The 27656-nt window shown below is 40.6% G+C and overlaps 1 protein-coding gene and 1 long non-coding RNA gene across 9 annotated transcripts in view; one reads left to right on the top strand and one right to left on the bottom strand.

The window, feature by feature from the left end:
- Positions 1–23520, top strand: part of LOC109430157 (lipase member H-A) — a 77279-nt gene extending 53759 nt beyond the window's left edge. For all 8 annotated transcript variants that reach the window (XM_029862386.2, XM_019706194.3, XM_019706195.3 and 5 more), the window contains 6 exons: positions 21953–22019; positions 22099–22348; positions 22412–22569; positions 22634–22851; positions 23133–23298; positions 23364–23520. In XM_029862386.2, the coding sequence (XP_029718246.2) occupies positions 21953–22019; positions 22099–22348; positions 22412–22569; positions 22634–22851; positions 23133–23298; positions 23364–23442 (938 nt within the window). In that variant the 3' untranslated portion in view covers positions 23443–23520. The remainder of the gene's footprint in view (positions 1–21952; positions 22020–22098; positions 22349–22411; positions 22570–22633; positions 22852–23132; positions 23299–23363) is intronic.
- On the bottom strand, positions 17261–17968 carry LOC115265653 (uncharacterized). Its single transcript, XR_003896815.2, has 3 exons — positions 17759–17968; positions 17574–17690; positions 17261–17509 (listed from the first exon to the last, which is right to left on the bottom strand). It is a non-coding gene; the product is annotated as an uncharacterized LOC115265653 (long non-coding RNA).
- Positions 23521–27656: the final 4136 nt, after the last annotated feature.

Genomic DNA, 27656 nt, shown 5'->3' with positions numbered 1-27656 from the left:
ACTATTCATTTCATTTACTATGTCATTTTATCTTACGAACATTGGGCACGCAGTTTATTGATACTCACTTTTGCAGCTAACATTATCCCAAGATAAATATCATGTATATAAATTTTTATTTTGAAGTGCTAGAATACGAAAATCTAAAAAAATACGATAGAAGATTAACAATTATCAATATAGACGAGCGGTATCTATGGTAGTAATATGAATAGACTGGTGAACTCTCTCATGGAAATAGGAAGATATTATGATTATCCTAACTCTTCTCATAGTCCACCTGGCAGAATCACCCGACGAAAACGAACAAAACATGACTGTCGTCTGGAAAATGCAGCCCATTTTTTTTTAAATTTCTCCGGACATTTGTTTAATGATTTACTTAGACTTCCAGAATTCGTTCCGAAGTTATTCTGAGGACTTCTCTCGAAATTCAATCCAGGGTTTTTTTTCATAAAAGCTTTCCATATTCTTTTGCAGTTTCTTACACAATTTCTCCCGGTATTTTGCTTGAATTCTGAGGTTTATTTGCCAAAATTTCTTAACCCTTTGGGTACGGATGGGTCATATGTGCCGAGCCGAGAAAATCGACCATCACAAACGACTTCTAGACCAGCGATGTTGCACCCAGAAAGGTGAAAATTCCGTCTCCAAAGGGTTAAAAGATTTCTCCGGAAGTTTCTCTTAACATTTCATTCAGGGGTTTCGCAGGAGTTGCTCATTGACTTTCTATGTTTTCTCCAGGAATGTTATAACAGGATTTCTTCAGATGTTTCGGAGTTCTCAAGAGAATCGCACTATGTATTTCCGGAGTTCTTGAAGCTGGAAATATTTTTATTAGTTTTTGGATAATATAAAGTTTGCGATTTGCTATTCAAAAACTGGTCTACTTTGTATTTTACCCCAACAGATTGATTTCAGCCTTCAAGCTTTACTTCACAGGAATACAGAAACTATATTAAATTAAAAGAAAGACTATGTTAATTGGATTTGGGCACAAATTCACGAATCTACATAGTACTAACAAACAGTGGTGGTTTGCGATCATCACGATTTGGTAAAACGAAATATTTTGCATGAGCAGGGCTGTCACAAAATTTTGAAAATATCATCCGCGAAATTCGCGACTTCTGAAAACAAATCCGCGACATGAACGTAAACATTCGAATCTATTTATATAAAAATGCAGTGGCATACGTGGGACCGCGCATAACTTGCGAACGGAGGGTCCAATTTGGGTCGTCTTAGTTTTGTTCTGATAGTTTTCACCCAAGGAAGGTTTATCAGCCATAAAACATGTGAAAATTGAGAGTTTTTGAAAATCCATTCTTCATACATTTTGAACGGAGACTTGGACTTGGCTATAGACTTGAAACGTTGAAAAACGCAGTAGGCAAGATAAAGTTTGCCGGGGTCATCTAGTTTCATATAAAACCAGATTTTGAGCAGAAAAACTACCCGTGTAAAAAAAGACCTTAGTGTAAAGTCAACCACGTTTTTGGGGGATAAGATCCTTATGTCAGCAGATCATAATAAGGGCTTGCAAAGAACTTTGAGTAAACTGCAATAGAAGACCATGTGTTCTGATGTTTCTGCCTCCTCGTCTCGTCACAGAAGCGATAATTTGAGGTTTGGATTGTTCTGATCATGCGTAGATGGTATCAGCAGGGGCATTGGCCGGTGTAGATGTTAAGCTCCCTTTTGTTGAGATTTAATAGTTGTTGGCCGAAGTAGATTCTAGATTGATGTGATTTAACTGACCATGTATTTGTTCAGATCTATTACTCTGAGATCCCGCAGAAGAAACAACCATACCTTGTTCCAGAAGCAAAAAGCACTAAATATGATTTGGTTTAATTTGGTCAAGTTAAGAAAAATAAGAGAAAGGACGCGTAGCATTTCCAGATCTGTGCTCGGGAAAATTCAAGTAAGTTGAAAGCAGGCCAGTTTAAAACTCCTCTTTGTGATCTTATTCTTACTAAAGTATTGACAGTTTGAATAAGGATAACGTTTTCTATCCTTGGTTAACCAGAAATGAATAATGATGTTGCTGGACAAGAAGAACTATTTCCAACAAAAAGGGATTTGGAGCCGAGCAATTTTAGTCAGAGGAGGAAATATACTTTTAAAGTTGAATTGAAACAGACCATCAAATTTTTGCTTTTTTACTTCTACGCATATCAAAGTGTGATTTTTTGATAATAAACTTCTTGTGAAATAACAATGAAAGATTACTTTAGGAAATAATTATGTTAATTAGATTCTTTCAGCATTCAAAAATTAGGAGTCTTTGGAAAATGATTTATGAAAAAGTTTTGGAGAAATTATATTGAATACATTAAATTTTACTTGCGTTGTGCATGTTTTGAATATTAAATCTGACAAAATATATTATTCTATTGTTACTAAAATTACAAAATTGAACTGAATGATGAATATTCTATAAATTGATATGGGAGAAGACATTTTGAAATCGCTCGACTTCTGCTTTGCAAAATGATCTGTTCGGTATAACTCATTATTTTCAAAATTTAAATGTCTTAGAGCAAAGTTTTTTTTTAAATTGTTTTAGACTGAAAGCCCGATATTTCACGAAACATTTCTGTATCGAAGATGTTATGAGCCTATATAGGGTGTCCCAGAAAGTATGGGCACAACTTTGTATAGCAAAAATACAATCATTTTCTTAACAAACAACAATTTTTATATTTTTGTATTATTATTCAGAGTATTTTAATTGATACCTGTGAAGAGTTTATACATTAAAAAGGGTTTCTATATGCAGAATGATTCAAATGAAAAAACATCTTTTGAAACTTCTGCACAAACTACTTTTTTACGGTTTTGCCAAATATCCAAATTCGAAACACTTTTTTTTGATTTTTTTTTCACATGATACATTCGAAAACATGTTTCCTCAGATAGTTGATTGAATTTTTTTTATAAAAATATGTTTTGATTGTGCAAACGGATAAATCATAATTTCAAGAAAACTGAAAAATTCGCCTTTTCTATTTCTGGATAAGACATGCCCACAGACATTCGAGTTTTAAAACATGTTGTGATGAGAATAAAAACAATTCAATCTATACTTTATAAAGCTGGAGCATTTATTCAACTTATAGTAAAATTAAAAAGTAATTTTCTGCATGTTGTGGTATGCATTCAGAAGCTTGTTTACAACTATTAGAAAAACGAGTTTTCAAAAATACCGATTTTGGTGTTTCAATTTATTTTTCAGGTTCAAAAGTATATGTTTTCAATTCGAACTAAGGGTTGTACAATAGATACGCATGTAGAAATACACGGATATATTTTTTGAAATGTGTGAAAATAAAGTTTGTTTATGCATCCATTCTCAAATGGCAGAGCTGCCAAGTTGTGCCCATACTTTCTGGGACACCCTATACCTTCTTTCAGCCCTAAACACCCATGGTGGAGCAGGAAGCCCCATTCAAAGATCTCTATCTTCGAAATGAGCTTATAAGTATGTACAAAACAAAAAACTGGACTCACAGATGCCATATATTTTTGGAGAATTTCATCTAACTGTTCGAGTATATTAAGACAATGATTTCTGGTAAATACCATTTCGGGGAATGGTAGAGATACCACTAATCTATTCATATTGTTTTTCCTTCTAAGCCATAAGATAGTTTCTATCAAATTACGTTACCTTTTCTTCGCAAAACTTTGCGATATCTGCTGTAACTCAATTTATAATACTTTTGACTTTTTGGAGAAATTTGCATTAAATTGCTACTTCCAATTTATTTTGTAGTTTCGAAAAAAATCCTTAAACAGAAACAATATAGAAACTGCAAAAGATAACGTCCGACAGAAGCTTCGAAGTAAATAAGATTGAGAGAAACTAAAAGCAGCTCTCAAGTAAATTACAACTACATTAGGTGGAACACAACTGCAATGCGGAATAAAATTTAAATTATTTAAATTATTTAAAGGCGTCCGGGAAATGCGCGACTTAATTCAGACAAATCCGCGAAAGTCGCGACCAAATTTGAAGGATCCGCGAAATCCGCATCGTGGCACATAAAGCCGCGGCAAATCCGCGAAAATCGCGATTTTCGCGAAAACCGCGAAATCCGCGACTGTTGTAACAGCCCTGCATGAGTCGTTAATTTAGATGTTAATTGACCAATTTACCTTTTGATTGCTTAAAAAAATATTTCCATTCTTAATGGCTGGAAGTCGAAAAACCCCAAAATCGCATATTTTGCCCTATAAATTGAGGTATAGCTCAAAATTGTGACGTGCTGGAGAAAATCTGAGCCCGTATTCGGATTCAGCGGCCCAAAATCTGTCAGAGACACATAAGTTTGCTCTTGAGACAGATCAAAAGCTAATTTTTGTTACGCTGTGTTATGCACCATCCCTAGTTGTTATGCACCATCCGTAGTTTCTCTTAAGATTTTTCTTTAAGGTGTTCAGAAGTCCGCCCGGAATTTACCTGATATTTCTTCCCAAAATTACTATCAAAAGTAAAGTTCCTTTTGGAATTTCATCTATAGTTTTTTCGGAGTTCTTAGCGAGATTCTACCAGGATGTTTTTTGATATTTTTTAGGGAATTTCTCACAAGGAATCCCAGGAGGCATTCCGAGAAAAACTTTTGGATAAATTTCGACAAGAGCTTTCGAAATAGATATTAGAGGAACCTAGTAAGATCTGGTGTCCAGAACCTAGGCAGGTCTTGGGGTTCATAAATTCCATTGCACGTCGCGGCAAAAGCTGATTACTTGGCACATGATAATTAGCTAGCTAGAAGCGAATATCAAAACAGGACATGCCTCAAAAGTTCAGCTTAATGGACACAGCGACATAATTTCCCCAACTGGGGAGGAAAAAACTTCCAAAAGTTTAACCCAGAGGGGCAATTTTCGGTAGTGATTCAAAAAAAAAATCCCTGAGAAAACATTAAAAGATCTCTGAAAGATATGACGGGACTAGTCGCAAGTAGAACAGCGTTATAGAAATATCAGCATTAACTGCTGCATATATTTAAAAAGAAACTGCGAAAAAATCTTAGATTAACCCTAAAGATTTCCGAGAAGCATTCTGGTAGCAACAGTAGATAAATTCTGCTACAAAATCCCGTCAAAGGCTCTGAGAAAAATCTCAAGTGAAACTCGGGAAAACCTCTGAAAGAAATTCCGAGGGAAATTTGTGCGGAAAATCCGTGTAAACCTGCTGAAGAAATTATGGGAGTAAGAACTAGTATCCATTATGGGAAATATACCACTGACAAATTTTCTTGTTAGAAATCCCAGGAATAAATCGTTAGGAATTGTGGAAAATATTTCATAAGGAATTCCGGGAGTGACTCATAAAGAAATTTCGCAACAACAGCTGAGAAACTCGTTCAGAAATCCCGGAATAAACCCTAGAAGAAATTCCACTTTCGTGACAAATCTCAGGAGAAACTTCGGCAGAAATCTCGCGAGGAACTCTGAACAATACCTTATCTCTGAAAGGAATCCTGCAAGATCCCCGTGAATAACTCCAGAAAAAATCGGTCTGAATTGATGAATCCTGCCTGGAAAATTCTGAAGGAGATATGCCGGGCATTGCTGGAATCATACAAAAAAAAAGGCGAGGAGTCCAGGAGATTCTCCAGGTGGAATTCAAGAAACAATACTAAGAAAAGTACTGTAAAAAATAAAGGAAGGAAACTTGCGATAAATCCTGAAATGCGAGAGGCAAGGCTAGAGGTATCTCTTAAGGAATTACAACTCCCTGATTCATCCACCTCCCCTTGAAATTTGCAGTATCTTATCGAAATTGTCAGATTGGCGGAACCCTTCGGCTTGATCCAAAAATGCTTCGCTTGTTCCTCTAGATATGACTGATATGATATGATTTCCTAGGTCCAGTGTCATTTTGTGGGGCCGCAGAATGCTTTTACACAATCATCAGATGCATGGATGACTGCTCCTAGTAAGATTATACATTTCATTCGATATGTTATACCGTACTGGGATAATGCCTACAGTCAGCAAGTGGAGATCACTCAAACTCATAGTGATATGACACACTGATATGGGCAAAAACATTAAAACGGGGTCGTCTACAATAGACCAAAAAACTGGTCGCAGTGGAAAATGTATCCAACAGGAAAAAAAAATCAACTCACATGTGTTTGAACAACTTTATAGAAAAGAACAAAAACTGGCCCAAACCTAATATCAGCTACCATCAAGATTCGCAAATCCATGCGGCCTATCTAAAGGTCAATTTCCGCATAAACTAATCTCATAAAGCAACCAAGCCAGGAAATGAAGCCCGATTCGTAATTAATCTTTCACTTTTATTTTTTATTCGTACGAATGTTCCCCTCGTGAATATGCCATAGATGGACGGACACTCCACGGCACTAGTTAGTCGAGTTTTTAACGCTTACACTGTACTAGCACCCCAGAATCGATTAAAGGCTTGTTTCCTGTTTGATCACTAGGTTTCATTCGTAGGCTGCTTCTTTGGATACCGGCAGCAGAAAAACAAACACCGTTATGTGTTCGGACATATCAATTTGAAACTGGTCATCATCATCACATGTTTGGGATGGGATGGTGGCTCCGAGAGTCGGACAAGTGTGCTTGAGTAGAAAATGAAAGGAGTTCTCTGCTACATGGATGGGAAAATAATGTCACTTCAAGGAGTTCCACTATTGCACGTTGCTCGCACGCTAGCTAATTGAATTCTAGTAAAGCGGAAAGCGAAAATGCAAATCTACTGCTTCGATAGTCAACGAGCTCGTGTATTTATTCAGTAATGAGCTAATACATTGAGGACCCTCGTAGTGAAGTGTTTAATCAGACAAACAAATGCATCAAACAGATTAATTGCTCTTTTCACTACTCAAATCTGGTGACAACGAAATCATCGGTACCCTCGGGTCATTGCCACTCGGTTAATGATAACGACTCATAGAACATCAGAAATTAAACTCCTGCCTCCTAATATGTAAAACGCGTTTTTTACCTTCATGCCCTAAGCACAACAATCACTGAATTATCTTATCTAAAAATAGAATGTATTATTGTGCTGGGTTATGGATGACAATGATTGTTCACATCGTACTGGATGGAACATATACATAAGTGACCCGATTTTGTCAGCCCCTTTTCGGAACACATTATTTGCTCTCCTCGAAAACCTAAACAATTTTTTAAACTTTTTATCCCTATATGTTCTGCTCTTTAGCTGTAGTTTGATAATAAACATGGATGAATTGGTTAAAGTTTGACCGTAAGATAAACAGAGCAAAAAGTTTGTCGTAAAATGGGGCTGACAAAATCGGGTCCTTACTGTAGTACCCAGTATATACCTATGTTTGTCGCTGTCGTTTTGGTCAGTAGATAATGCATGCCCCGTGATGTGCATTATAAACAACAGTGTCGGCTGAAAATGTGGATCCTCGAATAATTTTAAAGTAGTGGAAATGATGTCCAAAAGTTTGAATAGCGAAAGAAGTTAAAGGCTGAAATTTTTTAGAACATTGTTTACTTTAACAGAAAAACAATATTTTCGTTTTTTATGATCGTGATACTCAGAAGCAAGTTTTTTTTTTCAAAAATCTGAATATACAAAAATTAAACATTTTTTATTTGAGTGAGTTTAAACACAAAAAAACTTGTGAAAGTTAACTCACAATTTAGTATGCCCGTGAATACCCATAATATTTCACTCGTAACTGTACTGCGCTGGGCGCCCATGTGAGATAGCGGTACTCGTTGTAATCTGCGCAGCTTGTGGTTTAAAAAAATCCCATCCGTATCTCACCGGCACGGAGATGGAGAGCAAAGCGGCTGCCCTATGGTTAATCGGATTCGTGCAGCGCAACAACAAAGAGCAAGGGAGAATTGATCATTCTCTGTTTACGGAGATCTACAACTGTACTGTGTACTATACTGCTGAGAACATCACACTTGTTGGTACCTTCACCACTGTCCGCACCCTCCGTCCCGGGGAGATTGGTGTCAAGTGTTAATCGACCTTATGAGTTTCTACACATTCAACCAACAGTCATCGTCAAGGTCGCTGGAAACATAGCTACTACATTTACGTACATTGGCCAAAATATGAAAGTTGGCCCTGTGGTCCAAAACATTTAAATTGCGAATCATGATCACGCAACGGCGGTGATCGCATTAACCTGAAATGTTGGTAGCCATTGGGCAAGTTTACGTTTTTGGTTTTATGAGCGCGAATTTACTTACGATCACAACAGCTAAGTTTGGTTGATCATTTGGTGAAATTTGATCTGATGATCATAATCAGGTTTACAAAAAGATGTGAGCGGAGAATTCAACGCTCAAAGAGGGGAAAGGCTAAGGTTCTCAAAGTTCGCTGCACTCAGCACGATCAGTAGGAAAGTTCACCATTAAATTCCATTTGGCCAATGATACCAAATAATTCATAAACTTGGTAGTAATAAGAGGTAAAACAACAAAAACTCTACTTCCTGTTGGTCGGCCCGCCGGCCGGGAAGTAACCGGGTCCCACTTGTCCGCAGCACATCCTTTCTTAACAATGTTGTCTGAAGAAATATCACTAGCGCATATCTCGTTCATACTCGACCTTTGCTCCAGTCTTCCACGTAAATTGCGTGCGCTGCTGTCAGCTCCACTTCGTTTATCGACTCGCCGTATATCGTAATATCATCGACAAAGCCAACCAACATTACGGCCGGTGATCTCAATATGCCATCATACGCCACCTTCCATAATACCTGGCCCATGATGGACCCCTGAGGTATCCCTGCAGTGATCCTTTCTCCTCGGTGTCATAGATTAGCACCCTACTCCGAGAAAGTAGCTCTCCAGTGTCCGGTATAGGCTTTCCGGGGCTCCTAAATAGGTAATGTATAGATCACTCAATAGCGGCCTAGCTGACGCTGTTGAACGCATTCTTCACGTCCAGCGAGACGACCGCACAGCAGCGGATTCCCCTTCGCTTCTTTTGAAGTGCTATCTTGGTCGTTTTGGGGATAGTCGTCCACCATCGATCGACCCTTTCGTAAGACAAAATGGTTATCTGGAATCATCTAGTTTCTCAGTATAGACCGTCAGTCTCGACAGAATAATCCGCTCCAACAGTTTTTCGGCGGTGTCCAGTAGACAGATAGGTCTGTATGCCAACGGGTGATCACAAGGTGGCATCCCGGGATTGGTCAGTAGAACCAATCTTTGTCTTTTCCACCTCTCCGAAAATTCGCTTCTGTTCAAGGCTAGCTTCCCAAGTAACACATATGTCATGTAAGAGTTACGGCAGCGGATGTGTTGGTTGTTTAAAAGCTAAATTGAAGTAATTCTCACACAATGCTAGCATTACGCCAAATTAGCTTCTATACAACAAAAACTTGTACTGTCGTAACTCTTATATAACATGTGTCTTGTTTGGGTTCAATGACCGCCTTTATGGTTACTAACTGTTGGAATACCATCCGGACCCGGCACCCGGGGCCTTGTACAACTTGAGTAACTCCGCTATTGTGAGAAGTTCGCTTTTCGTCACCGGGTCAACCTTGCATTGATCGGTTTGGCTATAGGGGAACGGGGCCCATGGTCTTATGTAGTGGTGCGCATCCTCCTAGCCCTGAGGCAGAATGCGCGGAGTTCTGCGATTTTTGAACACCACCAGTATACCAGTTTACCTATACCTATCATCAACCCTCCAGTCTGAGCTAGGTTTCGACCCCAGCTCCAGAAGGTCACATCGATGATAAGCTCTGCACTGCACCATTCTGTGAGTTTTTGTCGCCTTCGTTCGCGACGTTCAGTCTAGCCATAGCTTCGAGTAGAGCCCAGCCTGTCACGTTAGCCAAGCGGCTACCCCACTCAATCGCCCAGACGTTGAAGTCTCCACCGATGACCACGGGACTCAATCCCACTGGAGCATAACAACAGCAGTAGTACACTTCACTGATCTTCGCTGTTGCGAAGCCTTCGTTCGACGTGTAGCTTAGCTTTATCTGCTGTCATGTTCCTTCTGTTGGGAGTGATGCGATATGGATCCGATAGTAAGGCGACATCTGTTGTGCGGCCTCACAGTGGTTGAGGTTCAGCTGTGTAACCTACACTATCGTCAGCTATTTCGTCCTCCACGCGTTCCTGGACTTTTAGGCCCACCCGTCGTATGTCCCTTTTTCACCGTGCAAATTAGGCATTGTGGTGTCGATTTACACTTCCCTGGTGATGTGGCCTTCTACTCCGAACTTCCAGCAGAGATAGTTCCTATCGAGGCCTCTAACACGCTCACGAACTGTGTCCTTGCTCGAACCCTCCCTCCCATACAGCAATGAAAACGTAAAATATAAACTCACCAGGTATTACGCCTAAATTCCTCCAATAAACCTTTTGAACCAATTATGTTGGGATGAAGAGTAACACGACGACTCGTCAGGAATCATTAGTATCAGGATGTTAATAAAAAAAAAGAAAATCGCGTTAAGTACTGTTCCTTTGAATTCCACTAAGAATTTGCATCCTTTGACAGATACGTATTTCGACCTCAACTGTAAGGTCGTCTTCAGTGTCTTGTACTTGACTCGACTCCGTCGAGGATGTTGCCGTCTATAACTCTTCCAGTATATTCCGTTCATTTTTCTCCGATCTTAAGTTAACTGAGTGGATGATCGCCATTCCGAAGACGGCTGATTCGATTCCCGTTCTTATCGGGAACTTTTCTCAGCTGCCCTGGGCATGCATCATTGTTCTTGCCTCACAATATGGCAATGGCAGGCAAAGAAAGCCATACAATTAAAAACTGTGAACTTGGAATCTATCATGTCACGTGTAGTCTTCTGAAAGTTCAAAAGACAGTATCAGATCAGTCGGGATATACTAAGTCATCGAAACTGTTCTTGAGCTTAGCTCCTAAAGTCTACGCGTGTAGTGGAAACTTTTTTCATTATACAAAGCTACGATTTGTGATCAATCATGTCCAGTAAGTCTACTGAAAGTTCAAAAAAACAGTATCAGATCAATCGGGACATCCTAGGTAATCCACAATATTCTTGAGTTCAGATGCTAGAGTCTTCAGATGTAACAGTAGCTTCTTTCATTATACAAGGCTACGATTTGTAATCCACAGGGGGTGGCCAAAATGTTTGGGATAGACAACTTTTTTTTCTCTCACAGAAAAAATCAACATTCAAAGCTGTAACTTTTCATAGAGTGCATCAAAAAATCTCAAATTTTGAGTGTTTGTCAACCTATTATATGTGCATCATTGGTACAAATTTGAGCTCGATTGGTGAATCTATCGCGAAGCTAGAACCGTTCTAGTAAAACACTATTTTTAAGGCAACTAGTTTTTGAGCTGTCATATCTCGAAGACCAATTAACCGAATTAAATGAAATTTTGATCGTTCATCTACAATGCATTGATGCTTGAAAATTCTTTAAAACATAGGGACTTTTTGAACGTTGGAAAAAGTTATGATGGATTGACACTTTTAGTATCGTTCTCGAAAAAATGTAAATTTTTCACAGCTATGCCATTAAATTTTATTTTTGATATCCAAAGATTTTCTACTTCAGTTCTTACGATAGATATCTATAATAATATATATTAGAGCCCTTCTCCATAGCTCTGCGTGGTCGATACTGTTATATGCCGATGAACAAGTGATGCGTTGGGACCAGGTATTCACGGCATTTCTGGAGGATTTGCCGTACGGTGAAGATCTGTTCCGTTTTCGAGGCCGTCGATGAAGCCGATGAAGCGATGAAGGTGACAGACGACGGAAGATGATCTGGGATAGCACTTTGTAGGCAGCATTCAAAATAGTGATCGCCCTGAAGTTCTCACAATCCAAATGGTCGCCTTTCTTGTGAATGCGGCAGATTACCCCTTCCTTCCACTCCTTCGGTAGCTGTTTGGTTTCCCAGATCCTGACTATCAGCCGATGCAGACAGGTGGCCATCTGACCCATTTTGAAGAGTTCTGTTGCGATACCATCCTTACCAGCTGATTTGCTGGCTTTGAGCTGGTGAATGGTATCCTTAACTTTCCTCAGCGTGAGAGTTGGTTCATTTCTGTCCTCCACTGGCGTCGTCGTTTCCTCCGTTGCCGTGGTCTCCCATGCCTACATTCTCCACACCATTCAGGTGCTGATCGCAGTGCTGCTTTCACCTTTCGATCACTTCACGTACGTCTGCAAAGAGACCTCTGTCTTTATTCCTGCATATTTCGGCTCGCGGCACGAAGCCGTTGCGGGATGCGTTGAGCTTCTGATAGAACTTCCGTGTTTCTTGGGAACGGCACAGCAGTTCCATTTCTTTGCACTCCGCCTCTTGCAGGCGGCGTTTTTCTCCCGAAAGAGGCGAGTCTCCTGTTTTCGCTTCTGCTTGTAACGTTCCACGTTCTGTCGGGTCCCTTGCTGCAGCATTATCGTCTTCACTGCGTTCTTCTCCTCCAAAACCGTTCTGCACTCTTCGACGAACCATTCGTTCCGTCGATTCCGTTCCTCGTATCCGAAGGTGCTCTCGGCTGCGTCGTTGATGGCTGCTTTCATTGTTCTCATTGAGTTCGTCCTCGCCCGGCAACGCGGCCTAGAGTTTCTGCGCGTATGCTGAGGCAACATTCGGTTGCTTCAGTCGCTCTAGGTTGTACCGTGGCGGTCGCCGATACCGTACATTGTTGATGACGGAGAGTTTTTGGCGCAGTTTGACCATCACTAGATAGCGGTCGGAATCGGTGTTGGCGCCACGATAGGTCCTGACGTCAATAATGTCGGAGAAGTACCGTCCGTCAATCAGAACGTGGTCGATTTGAGATTCCATCTGCTGTGGGGATCTCCAGGTGTAACGATAAGGAAGGCTGTATTGGAAAATGGTGCTACGAATGGCCATATTTTTGGAGGCGGCGAAATCGATGAGTCGTAGGCCGTTTTCATTCGTCTGCTGGTATGGGCGCTGAACTTATCAATCGTTGGTCTGAATTCCTTCTACTGGCCTTCCTGAACATTTCAATCACCTAAGATGATCTTGACGTCGTGGCTTGGGCAGCGATCATACTCGCGTTCGAGCTGCGCGAAATGCAAAGAAATGCGTCCTTGTGTGTCCGGAGTGTGGTCTGTGCACGTTAATTACGCTGAAGTTGGGGAATCGGCCCTTGATCCTCAACCTGCACATTCTTTCGTTGATCGGCCACCAACCGATCACACGCCTCTGCATATCACCGAAGACGGCTAATAACAAGACAGACATGTCTCGAATCACCCCATATACACGGTAAACTTCATGTATTGTGGCGCCCCCGAACGACTTCCAGGAACATTACCTTGAAAATGTGTGTGTACAGCAATGTAGGCTGCGACGAGTGTATGTGTGTTTTCATATGCGCGAGAGAAACGTCAAGCATCAAAACAAACATTTACCGCACAAGTTTTACGATTAGCATTTTGTTTGAATTAGCAACATATTTTACCTGGTAAATAAAGTTCTTTTGATAAAATAGTTACCGATTAACCAAAACTACTTTGTGGTAAAAGTGCTTGGTTGTGAGTGCAAAAATTCCACCGTAAACTACTGCCAATAAACGAAGACAGCTGCTGGCTGGATGTGTGGCAAGGATTCGCATGTTTTTCGGTAGTTTGGTTGTACTTAGTAGCTGGCAAAAAGTGATTAATCAAAAAAGTGATTTGCATTACAGATGCAGATGTGCTCCGAATACCGTTATCAACACAGTCGAACGGGACCAAGACGCTGATAGAGCGAGTGAAGCAGCTAAAAATCCACACATGATGTCTCCAGAATGAAACCACGATAAGAAACACCGTTTTGGAAGTTGAACCATCGACGTTTGCACAGGATCCGGTCGTAGATGGATACCTCCTGATGACGTGGAATTGTACCTATGAAGCATCATCATCCATACCAAACCAAGAGTGCGCAAAAACACCGAGGAGTCGATAGTTTGTCCCAGAAAGTGCACCACCGAAACCGTGATACCTGAAATGGGGGAAACTGCACAAAGGGGTCTTTCATAAACCACGTAGACGTTTCAGAAGGATGGGGTCTGTCAAAAGAATATACGCTACATACAAATTTCAAATTTGTGTATGGAGAGAAGCCTTTTGTATGGGGTGGGGGGGGGGGGTGCGTGGGTGGTGGTTGATGGTTTGTATGAAATGGTCAAAATTTGATCTATGTGGTTTATGAATGGCCCTAAGAGGCTCTAAGCAGATCGAGGACAATTGGTCATATACGATGATTATGATGATTGTAGAATTAAAATAAGTTAGATAGATATTTAGCATGCTTAATGGGATTTGTGAACGGTTGCTTTTATTATCTAGGGTGACTTTGGGTATTATCGGCAGGTTTGTTCTCTTCGACATGGGGGGCTTTTTATCGGCCAAATTGCCTGAAACTTGGTCGTATAATTCAGCTTGGTTGAGAAAGATTTGAGATCAGCATTGAGTTCAACAGGTTTCAAAAAAACCATGGCGAAGAGAACAAAACGGCCGAGAATACGGAAAGTTCCCATATATCACTGTTACATCTTTCATTGTAAAACGAGAAATCACACGCAAAGAGAAATTTTCAAGATCAATAATGATGTATTTATATGAATGGAAATTATTAAAAAAAATTCATATGCTTGTTTGTATTTCAAATGTGAACAATGATTTGCCAAGAAGATGTTTTTCGGGAGAAACAATTCGCATTACAGCTGTGTAGATCATACTATACCTACTTCTGCAAATAAACATGAGTGAGTATTTCTCTAAATATTAATTAATTATTTTACCTTTTTCAAACCCGTTTTCTTTTTAACATCTTTTCCCGCGTTATTTGATGCCATTAGTGTAGACAATTTAGCAATATTTAGTTTTTTCGCTTTCTCACTTTTCTTTGTTTTTCTTTTCAATTTGCTCTCGCTTTTGAATGAGTTGTTCATGGCCCCAAGTCTGCATGCAATGAGCATATTAATATACTTATTCGTAATAATCAGGGCACAAGACTCGCATAACACATCCATTATGAGTTTTTGATGCTCTTCGATGTCACAGTTTTCGTCGATCATTTCGTATGCTACAACGCTTGGGAAATCAAACAGAGCCTGAATGATATCGATCAGTTCTCTTTTCACACCTCGTACATCAAGAGAAAGTAGGTCCATGAAGTGTGTTTCGAATACTTTACAAACTCCTTTAAAGTATTCCAAAACTTTTTCGCCAGGCATTACGAGTCTTGAAGAAGCACGATATTTTTTCAACTGGGTGACGAAGGATACATCAGCCTGGTCATCCACTGGATCGTTAACTGCCGAAGTGACCCGTTCAATGCAAGCTTTGTGGTTTAGCTTACTGCACACCCACCCTGTCGTATAATGAATGTTCGCAAGTTTATTCATATCAAACGTTTCAAGCGGATCGATAGGTTCGTCGGAAACTTTTTCCAGATATTCTGGTCGTTTATACTCTGGTTTTACGACCTGAATTTTTGATAGCTCCTCTCGGTTTACTATGTATTTGCTCAAGTCCGCTTGAACATTTCCGACTTTATCCGGTAGTATGAGGTGGTTGATGATTAGAGATTTATATGCTGAGCTGAAGAACGAGGCGTCTGGGTGGTTATTGTTTCCATTTTTCCACCTGATAACGGAGAAAAAATGCTCTAAGCAATCTTGCGACAGATTGCGTGTTCGAAGAAACGCAAACCCATGAATAGTGACCAATTCTTCGAACAACTGCTTCAGAGCTGATATGTAGAGTACCCAGCCTTCAATAAAATAGGGTGTACGTGAAGGTTTCGGTAATGCTTTAAAATCCTTTTCCTGAAACGAATTTATAGTTGATTTGAAGTTCTTTTTTTAAATAAACCGCATACTACCGATGACAAATCACTGCATTCCCTGTCAATGAACCGCATTGCTTTGAGACGCAGGACCATTTGGTCTAAAAAGCTCCAATGTACCGAATCAACCTGCAATGGTCGCATGTATGCCTAGGATGAAAAAAAAACATGATAAATTATTGAAAAAGTATTGAATTTATTCAGATTTACCTTTTTCGAATTGAAGTTGGAAGCATTTGCACAATCAAACAATTTATCAAAATCTTCGCAATATGCGGCGGTAGCTAACGATGATTCCGGAAGTTTTTCAGTATGCACGTAGGCTCTGATTCCAACTGCTACAGACCAGCTTAGTGTCTGCGCAGCTAAGCTCACATTCATCTCCGAGAATTGCGACAAATTGATGTGATTATACGTTAAATTTGGTACAGTGCGAGGTGTGTGCTGGATGTCTTCCCAATAAAGTTTTACGACGTCATCAAAACTGCAGACTTGACCATCGTAAACTGCGTTGTGCTTCAGAAGATTATTTCTGGCGGATTTATACAGATGTGGTGCATCATACATGCAGTATATGCGATAGCTTTTCTCCTTGACTGTTCTATTGAAATAGGGCTGTTCCTCCGTTATTCCGTATTCCTTAAGAAACAAAGCGCGATTAACGGAGTTCTGATCACAGACCAATACTTTAGGGACAAGTCCAGCTTCAAATACCAATTTGATTGATTCATCGATAATAGTTTTGAGGTCATTGCTTTTCAGATCATGGCAAAAAAAATAACCAATGGCCTGCTTAAAGCCCGATTTTATGGATTTTACCATCAAAACCAAAACTGATTTGGCCCGTGAACTGATATCTACCTGATTTGCACCAGGTAACCTCGTTTTAAATCCTGTGAAATAGTCCGGTTGGGCATTCCCAAAGTAGGAAATTCTCTCCGTGATAGCCATTTCGTCGAAAAATATCGAAACGAGCTTCTCGTCTTCCGGAAGGGATTTTGCTTTTATCTTCAATAGATTAAGCACAGTCGTGGAGAAGCCTTCGTGAACATCTACTCTAGCCAGCCAGTTCCGCAATGTACTGATGGACGGCAAAGCAAACACCTGACGCATTTGTTTATATGCCTTTTTTGAACAGTACTGCAATACGAGAGCCAAATTTTTCATATTGTCCGAATATCGAGCACCTCCGCGTTTCCTCAACTTATTTGCCTGAATTTCCAGGAGAACAGGATCCACTAAACCATCCTCCTTATTTTGACAGAAAGCACTTTTAAGTTTCTTCAGCTCATTTCGAAGGTTCCGGATTATCGACTTCTGTTTCGACATTCCTTGGTTTTTCTTCCGCAGTTCCTTTTTCAGCCTGATGATTTCTTCCTCTTGATCTAGCATTTTTTCAGCTACCATTATGCATCGTCCTGGATTATGGAGGTAATCGTGATCGTTATTGACAGCATGTGTGACCGCCAGGTAAACCTTATCAGTCGATACAGTCTTTTGACGCAGATCGGGCGAACAGCTCGACTCAATTTCTAGCTCCGCTGCCACTTCCATAGCATCTCCTGTTTCAGAAAAGCTATCATTTTCTTGCGCGTAACAATTGCTTTCGAAGTCCATTGAATCATTTTCAGTGACATCCGCGAGACAAACTCCTCGGAGGCGCGGTACAGCATTCCGTCGTAACCTATAACAATAATGGAAATTGCATTGTCGAATCGTCTGCATAAATTATTGGATTTTCTAGTTACCCCTGGCTTTTGTTCGATGCGTTGATGAAGTCCTCGATTGCAAAATGATCTTCACAAATAACACTGCTTTCCGGTAGGTTTGCGGCATTGCAAAATCGTTTCCAGGCAGCCGTATCTCTGTTTTGAAATATTATAGGTTACATGATAAGTTGTTGAGTTGAATAATATAATAACGGGGCGATTACCTGTGTGTTTCTACGATTTGAAAAAAAAGACTTCCTTCCGGCGGTGGAAGTGCTGAAACATCCCGGCACACAACAAGTTTTACGTCCCATTTTTATCACCGCACGATCAAATAGCCAACCAGCAGAATCAATTTCTGTTTATATTTACAGATGATCGACCACGAGTGCAACCAGTGCATGCGCTGTCAAAACAAACACGGCAAAACACACTCACACATTCGTTTTTAATGTTTCCGGAACTCGCTGAGGGCGCTTCGACCTTGTCGCTCGTTCCAGGGTGGGAGCTGTCTGTCTTGTTATTAGCCGTCTTCGATATCACCCATCACGATGAAAGCTGTTCTCATCTCGCGTGTGTTGCCGCAGCTCTGGTAGATGATCGGATTACTTCTAAACTTTCGCAGTTTCGCACCATGTATCCTGTCCAACACACCTCCTGCAGCGCTACGATGCCGAACCCGCGGTCCTTCAGTAGATCGGCGAGTATGCGGGTGCTCCCAATGAAGTTGAGAGATCGGCAGTTCCACGTACTGAGTTTCCAATCGCAAGTCCTTTTTGTTCGCTGGGGCGTTGCCGTTGGTCCCGATTCATATTATCCTGTTGCTGATTTTCCGCTACAATGCGTTTTTACGGCTGGCTCGTAGGGCCTGACACCAACCCCCTACTTTCCGGAGGACCATAATGCACAGTTGACCTTACAGTCCTTCCATGGCACTCGGACGTGGATCAGCCGCCTCTAACATGGGGATCAGACGCTGTTGTGAGCCGCTCCTCCTGGAGAACAGACGCTCAGGTTTGCCGAAGCAAACCCCACCTTCCCTGTCAGCCTAAGACCAAAGTTCCCACCGGGGTTGATTACCAGATCTTCCCTAAGGTTGCTCGTAGTTTCCGGCCGGTATCATGAGGAGGTAGGGATAGGAGTTGCTGGGCAGAGACTAGTGGATAACAATGGGATCTGAATTGTACAGCATACCCAGCCTTTACCGTGTCAGTGAAGTCTCAAATATAAATATTCCCATTTTTTCTTAATAGAGGATTCAATTTGTGCAAAGTTGTTTGCAAGACAGTATATGTTTTATTGAGTGTGGGAATTTATACAGCCGTTTCTATGTTGGGGCCAAAGGGTTAAAAACGCATAAAAGATTCGGTATGAAATTAAGTTAGAAATTTCCTAAGAACCTCTTCATGGTTATGCGGAAATTTCTTTAACAGTTTCCATTAAAATTTTCACTATAAATATACCTTATCATAGAATTTGAGTTCCTCCATAAACATTCGTCAGAACATAATTTCAGAATTTTATTGGAAATTCTTTCGGGTATCGCTTGAAACTATCAATTACATTTGAATTATTATGCTTAACCCTCGAGCAGTCGTGTCTTCGGACACTCTCAGCGACATCACGCTTACGCTGTGTACCAGAAGCGTGCTTTTTCATTGTGCGTACAAGACCTCAGTACAGGACCGGATCGCTCCTGGGTTAATGTTCCTCAAAATATCATGGAAATTGCGCTAGTTATAAATTGTGCTATTTGTCACAATTTTCAATAAAATCTGTAGGTTAGAATCTCATCAGCACACTTCCCAAGTAATATTTTAATTCACCGGTTTTATGATGGTTCCAAGAACCTCTTCTAGTCTTTTTGATCAAAAAAAAATTTACAATGAATTGTTTCTGGGTAAATTTACATAAATTTACCCACAAACAATTCCAATTCTAGTTTTGTATCGAATCATTTATATTGAAGACCAAATTTTCTCCTCGCTACGGAATTCTTAGAAAGTAAAAGCGAAAATTTCCCGAAACATTGATGAATATTTTTCCTATTTTTTTATCTATATTAAAAAAAAATATATCATCAAGACCAGTGGTGCTCAGGCTGGAGGATACCGTGGGCCAAATTTGCAATTTGAGATCGACCTGCGGGCCGCATAAAACATCAGTGCACAAAAACAACAACAACAACAATTCTAAAGCATATTTATTAAAAATCTGAACTGTTCAATTTAGATTTATAAGTTTGGTTGAGAAAAACGTTTGAGCTTCAAATTGAAATTCAAACAAACAATTGAGAAGTTGCCCCTAGAATTGCCTTGAAGCCACTTCAAGAACTGGCCAAGCAGCTTTTATAAGAATTTCTTTTGAATCGCTCCAAAAAGGTTCGCTGGATTTTCTCCTGAAATTTCTCGTGGAGCTGCTTCAGAAGGTTTTCGAGAAATTTCTTGAAGTTTCTTTTAGTTTTTGTAGAATTCTCTTGGAACACCTCCAAGAACTCCTCTTAGATTTGCCTTTGGAACTGCCCTGAAGTTTCTTCAGGAATTCCTCATTAATCGTTTCGAAGAATTTCTCCTAGAATAGCTTCCGGATTTTTCCGAAAATTTTCCAGGAGTTTCTTGAAGATTTTAGTAAATTGATTTTCCTCAGGCGTTCTAGGCATCTGTATTGTGTCTTGATGCAGTTGGTCCTGGAATCTTGTTTGTAGTTACTCCTGAAAATTCTTTTCTTGTTGCTCGAGAAATTTATTCTAAATTGTTTAAGAAATTTCTGTTAGAGTGGCACCAGTACATTTTTCTAGGAGATGCTCCTATAATTTCCATTCGCCGCAACTTTCTCATTGAGTTTCTTCAGGTTTATTTTCTCCAGGATGATTTGAGTTTCTCCATATGTTTTGCTTAGAGTTGCTTTAAAAATTTCTCCAATAATGTTTCCTAGAGTTTCTCCAAAAATATATCCAAAAGTTTCTCCAAAAGGGCACAGGAGACGCTTTATGAATCTCGCCTGAGATTTTTTTTTCTTTAAGTTCGTTCAGGAGTTTCGCTTGGACAATTCAAATTGTATTCATAAGTTTTGTTTCGAAAATTGTGTGAGTCTTATAATAGAAATTTAAACAAACAGTGAAAAATAAACAATATCTATTGGCAACCAAGTTGAGATTTGTTGAGAATTTTGTCAAAAACTTCGTGTTTTGTGTTTTTATGTTCTCCGGAAAGGCGAAATGTGAAATATTTGCTCAGCGTTGCATTGACTGCGCCTAAAAACTGAAACTAAATTTTAAATGATTCAAGATCACATTTTTGACAAACTTTCATTTGATTCGTACCACTTATAAATCACTATAAGCTGGCATCGTGACTTAGCTGAAATGCCGAAATATTTCGGAGTTGCGATTTCGAATCTTACCAGAACGGATTGTTCTTTTTGTTTATTTATCATTTAATTTGTGTTCAACACTGTGAAAATTGATCAGTATTTTTTTTGTTTGATTTCTTAATATATTTAACGAGTTATTTCAAATAATCGTTCAAAAATTTCGATTCGTCTTAAAGTACTCCGCGGGCCGCATCTTAAGGCTTGGAGGGCCACATGCGGCCCGCGGGCCGCAGGATGAGCACCACTGATCAAGACAGAGGGCCCCTCAACATTGTGGCACTCAAGCCCCCACATTTGTAAATCTGGCCCTGCAAATATGCACCTATTCTACCTACTTGAACAAACTGTATTATAACCTTTTATAAATCGAATAAGTTTCTATAATCTACTTATAGTGACAATTTTACTTGAGTTTTACAAAATGGTCACAGTTCTCAATAAAACTGTGTACATATTTTTCATAAAATTAATCAAATCAATAGATATGAAACAGTCTCGGGCTGCAAATCTAACCTTCGGGTCGAACCAAGTGCGACAACTGAAGTCAACTTTACAGTTGAGGTCGAAATATGTATTTGGGATTAACCCTAAAAGGGATACCTTCATGGTCTCAGTTTCGTCACCTCGCTGAGTGTGTTCCATCAAAGACGAGCTCTGAAAGGCGCCTGGGGTCCAATGGACCCCAGGTATCCATTTTAAGGTTAAAAGTAACGTTTAACTCGATTTCCTTATACTTACCTAACCTAAAAAAAATCGGTAAATCGATTAAAATTTCACTCAAGAACCACTTCTGGATTTTTTTTTATTTCATCAATTTTGTAAGAACATACCAATTCATTCAAGTGGTACGTCAATCTAATCTCAAGAATGTATTCTTCAATGCATTCAGTATGGGCAGTCATCAATTTGCTCAATTGCTTGCTCTTTTTCAGATTCTGTTTACTTCAATAAATATTGTTCGCCACTCGTTGTTATGTGTTGTATATACCTACCGACCGCCACTAATTGATGTCCAACTGTTTACCTTCTCCGTTTCTCCCACACAGGACTATGGGTCGGCATGAAACCAATCAAAGCCAAACTGAACACGGCAAAGTTTATGTTTTTCTACGGGTGAGGCGATGGAATTTCGAGCAAACAAACATTTTTTTTTTGGAAATTACAACTTGTTTTTATTTCTTATTCGATGCAGGTCCAAATTCGAAGATCATGAAGTGTTCGAACTTGACCGGGCGGAGGACATTGTTCGGCACCCCAAATTCGATCCCACCAAGAAAACGGCAATGTATTTCCACGGGTATATCGAATCACCGGAAGTCGAAAGCGTACACGTGATCGTGGATGCCTACCAGAAGCGAAACGACCACAATCTGATCATTCTGGACTGGACACAACTGGTCGATGGGAACTACCTGTTGGAGGCGGTGCCAAACTGCAAAAAGGTAAGACAATAATGATTTATGTAACGACAAAATTCTTCAAATTAACTCTATTACGTCAAACAGCTAGGACACAAGCTCGGGTCCGTCATACTGGCGATGATCAACTCGGGATTAGACGTCGATAAGCTGCATCTCGTGGGACATTCACTTGGCGGGCAGCTAGCGGGCTTCATAGGTCGAACTGTGATATCACTGTCTGATAAGAAGATTAAGCTTAAGAGGTATTTAGCTCAACGTTGTGTCTGTTGTTTTTCGCTTGGACAAGTTGGCTAATCTTCGCTTCAGAATTTCAGCTCTGGATCCAGCCTTCCCACCGTTTTATCCGGGCGTGCTGGTGGCACACTTGAGCGAAAAAGATGCAGAGTTCGTGGATGTCATCCACACCGACGCGTGGTTGTACGGGGCTCCCGTTAGTACGGGTACGGCCGACTTTTGGCCCAACAATGGTAAAACCTTGCAGCCAGGCTGTCCCAAAAGGAACTACAAGCCGCTGACGGACAATGGTAATGTTGATTACAGTTTGAAATGTGGTGAATGGTTGAACTTTTGATGCATTATTCCATAATAACATTTGTTTGATTTTACGCCTTTTTTATTGCTGTGTGGACCTTTTCCCATCTAACCAACTAATCCATCCCAATGTCCAGTCGTGCCATACAAGTTGGATTCCCCTGAAGCCCATGCCTGTAGCTATGCATGTTTGTAGCCCTAGTTTGAACTGATTTTACCTAACCGACTCATTTCCCAAAAAAGAAAAACACTAACATGGACCCATTCCCCACAGATCTCTGCAGCCACCGGCGGTCGTGGTGGTTCTGGGCGGAAAGCGTGGCCGAGGGTCCCAATCCTTGCTTCCACTCGATCCGGTGCAAATCCTGGAGCGATTTTAAGGAGGGCAAGGTGGACCGATCCGGTCAGATTGTACACATGGGTATCGACTGTAGTCCAGAGTAAGTATACTAAATATTTTCCCGTTAAATAGTGAGGGAAGATAATCAAATCTTTATACTTTTAGTGCCAAAGGTGATTACTACTTACAGACGAACGGAAGCCCACCGTATTCCAAAGGTGTCGCGGGAGCGAAGTTTGAATAGCACACCAGTGCTTTGTACCATAGCATTACCGGTTTTAGACTAGTACAAATTGTTTCTAAATATATCTTTTGGAATGAATGGCATGATTTTATATTAACCCTTTGGAGCCGGAGGGGCCAATATGACCCCGGAAATGAAATCAAACATAAGGAACATGTTTGGGACCAGCGAGGTTGCAGTAGTGAAGGCAAAACAATCCGGCTTCAAAGGGTTAAGAAAGAAATTGTTGTAATTATTTTTATTATTTTAGAAGACGTTGACAGGGAGAACAATGAGAAAAAAATAGGTATAAAATATACATAAATTCAATATTTTTGCTCGTTCTGGATGGATTTGAATGAATTTTCGACACAATCTACAACAATCTCTATAGTGTCAGATAAGGGAGGCTGTCATTCACCGCACGATGCTGGAAATCAGTGTATTGGCCCCTGCTACTCTGCTCGCTCCTACTCATACACTTTTTTGAGAAAAGCATCATGCATCCCCAACTGGAGTGCAAAATAAATGATTTATTTAACTCGTGTTTGCGTAAAAGCTTCCGCAGTCGGCTGGTTTGGCTCACCCCACGGTCTTAAAAATGGAAATATTTTCAAATAGCCCCGATATTCCCTATTTCTTTGAAGCTTTCACATGTATATCCGCACAAAGTGGAACGCAATCGATAAGGGTAGGACCAGCCTTGTGTAAATCGGCCGATATTACGGAAGCTTTTACACAACTACGAGTTATTTAAGTAATTTATTTTCACCGCCAGTCGGGAATAGATGAGGATTTATTCAAAAGGCGAGAGAGGGCAGGATAAAACGAGCATAATACACTAGGGGGATTCACTTAACAGCTTAAACTGTATGGTCCACTGCACGAATTTATGCTGGCATGCTCACTTTTACAGGAAATTTGACGTTTCAGCGGTGCCGACACCGCTCAAACATCAAATTTCGTGTGAGAGGTAAGCAGGCCAGAATAAATTCGTGCAGTAATCCATAAACCTAGGATAGGATGCGTCACGTAGTCAGCCGATTTGAGACCAATTTGCTGTCAAACGGAGACCAGTCACTGATTGGTCGAAATTAAGGAGAAACTTCAGAGAGTACAAACATGGCTGCCACAATGGCCGACCTGGTCCCCTACTCACGTTTTCAAGAGCACCGATCTTGAAAATTCGTAAACAAATGCTCTCGATTTGGAAAAACTGCATTTTTTTGAAAGTGAGCAAAGCCAGGAAAATCAAGTGCAACTTGGTTCAATGCTTCGTTCGTCAGATTTGTGCCTCTAAAGTTTGTATGGAAAGTTGCAATGGGATTTCTTGATGTTTCACCTTTATATCCGTTTGCTGCGATCAGATGGCTTTGTTATTGGTTTGGCCGTGTTGCTAGTTTGTAGGTTTAGCATGTGATACCAATATTCATATTTTCTATCCATGTTTTATCGACTTAAAAATGTCAGCATGCAAATGTAAATCATTCTAAAGTGGCTCCTATGTCTGAACATTGATAAATCCCATTGATTTGTTGCAAAATCAATTGAATGTTTGATATGTTTCACTATAAATGAAATAACCATTCGTTTGATATGAATTTTTCTTGCAAGTTATGCTCAGGCATTGCACTTGCGAGCGAGCTCAACGAGCATGAGCCTAACGTGATCGCAGTGTCCCGGTGCTGTGAGCGATCTGTTATGCTCAACTCCTTTAAACTTAGCGATCACGATGGGTCACTTCTGCAATAAACAATGAGCTAGAGTTTGCTTGACGACGCTTTTCTACTTGGTCGATTATGTGCTAGTCGAAAATCATAGCAAACCATCACTATTTTCATGCAGCCAATTCTGTCATAACCTGCATTTGTAGAAGTTGATACTAACTGATGCTGAGAAACTGTTCAATAGGGCCAGCGTATGAACTACGACTCCCGGTTTAAAAGTTCAGCAGTATGAAACGATTGGCACAGTCAGTCACAAGGCCAGCATGTTGCTGGGTAATCCGGAGGGGCAACGCAAAAAAAAAGGGTGGGAAACTGTGAAGTTCTTATTGACTGTCCTAGTGGATTGGTATTAGCACACCTCAATGGTGGCGGTGCCGCTTGATTGGGCGATGGCGTATTGCTACGAAAGTGGCCTGGGGTGGTCCTTTGTTGATGCAATCGATGGTCCACGGACGAGATCGTATTCTGTTTGTAGATTAGGACTCTACGATCCGAGGAATAATAGTATGACAGCTCGACACTGACTACGGACCGACTGGGACCATCAATTAATGACGTAGTATTTTGGGGTGGAGGGGGAACCCCTGATTTTACTACTAACCATGTATTAGGATTGGGAAAAAAGGTTACGATGAGGGAGGAAGTGTCAAAGATCTTCCAAAAATACAACATTATGGATGCTTCCTCATGATAAACATTTAGTGGTCAGCTCACAATTCAGCTCACTTTCCTCCTAGGTAGTTGATTGGGCGTATACATTCATTTTTTTTTAAACTCAAGCTTGATGAGTTTTACCACAAAATACTATCTTGAGCCCTTTGGAGACGGTTCTGGTCTAACCTTAGCCTGTCAAAGGCTACTCAGAATGAGAGAAACATCGAAAAACAACAGTTATTTATATTGGTAAAGGTTTCATACACGAAAAATGCGATCGAAAATGTTACATTTTTTCCATAATAAATCCAAGCTCAACTTGTTTAGGTACAGTGAGCTGCGGTGCTCGATGCTCATTTAACTGATGAGCGTCCTAGTTCAATGAGCTTGAACGCTCATGGCCTATCTTTCTGATGAGCATCAAGTTAGCATAAAATTGGCTGAGTTTTGCTCGTGAGCCGAGCTTTTTCAATGCCTGGTTATGCTATTCCAGACGCAATTATTGATTTACGGTGCGAAATATGAATCCAAATTTCAATCGTTAAATTTAAATCGTTTGAATGATTTAGAATAAATAAAAGTAGCAGCACTGGATTTCCATCGTCGACGAAATCGAACGAAAAAATAACAAGGCAAGCGAGTTTCTGTTGTCACATCCTATCTGTGAGATATAAGATGTACTGCATAAAGCTGTGGAAAGGAGATTGATCACAGCAGGCGATATAGAGCATTTGAATGTGATGCGAACTGTCAAGCAGACAATGTTAGCATCCTTGCTTGCGTAGCAACAACTCCAGGCGTCACCCAACCGCGTTCACTCTTGCCACTTGTGAACCGACGTCAGCCTGGGTAAGTTGTGTGTGCTGCACGTGAGGGGTGATTCCTTCCCAGTGAAATACCAAACTCCACATTGGCGAATTCCTGCCAGTTTTTTCGTTTAAATTGAGGAAATGGAACCTATATTTTTGCTGGGAGGAATCACCCTTCAATGTGCATGCATTAGTGAACAAGTGAGGGAAACACAAAACCCATATGAGAAAAGTGGAAGTTCGGTGTGATATTTTTCGGGGACGTAGCTCCCGCTGGAGCATGCGTGCGGAAAACTGTTTGTGCATGGGCAATTATTGACGGGAAACAGTGTGAAAGTGCAACAAAAGAACAAATTCCAGCAGCTCTAGAGTGATCGAATTGTTTTGTTTTGTGCTTACAGCGTGTTGTTTGTCATGGAGGAAGACTCCCGGCAATGTCCGCTTACGAAAAGCTAGGTTAGAAAGATCCTGTTGTTTTGCTTCGCGCAAATGTCGGATCGGAAGCTTACAGCGTGTTGTTTGTCGTGGAGGAAGACTCCCGGCAATGTCCGCTTACGAAAAGCTAGGTTAGAAAGATCCTGTTGTTTTGCTTCGCGCAAATGTCGGATCGGAAGCTTACAGCGTGTTGTTTGTCGTGGAGGAAGACTCCCGGCAATGTCCGCTTACGAAAAGCTAGGTTAGAAAGATCCTGTTGTTTTGCTTCGCGCAAATGTCGGATCGGAAGCTTACAGCGTGTTGTTTGTCGTGGAGGAAGACTCCCGGCAATGTCCGCTTACGAAAAGCTAGGTTAGAAAGATCCTGTTGTTTTGCTTCGCGCAAATGTCGGATCGAAAGCTTACAGCGTGTTGTTTGTCGTGGAGGAAGACTCCCGGCAATGTCCGCTTACGAAAAGCTAGGTTAGAAAGATCCCGTTGTTTTGCTTCGCGCAAATATCGGATCGGAAGTTTGCATCGTGTTGTTTGTCATGACAGATAAACATTGGCAATGTACGAAAAAAATATTAGAAAAATCACGTAGTTTTGATTCGTGCAAATGTGGTATCGAA

The sequence above is a fragment of the Aedes albopictus genome, chromosome 2 (genome assembly GCF_035046485.1).
Source record: "Aedes albopictus strain Foshan chromosome 2, AalbF5, whole genome shotgun sequence".
Taxonomy (NCBI): Eukaryota; Metazoa; Arthropoda; class Insecta; order Diptera; family Culicidae; genus Aedes; species Aedes albopictus.
This window is presented reverse-complemented; position numbering and strand designations above follow the sequence as displayed.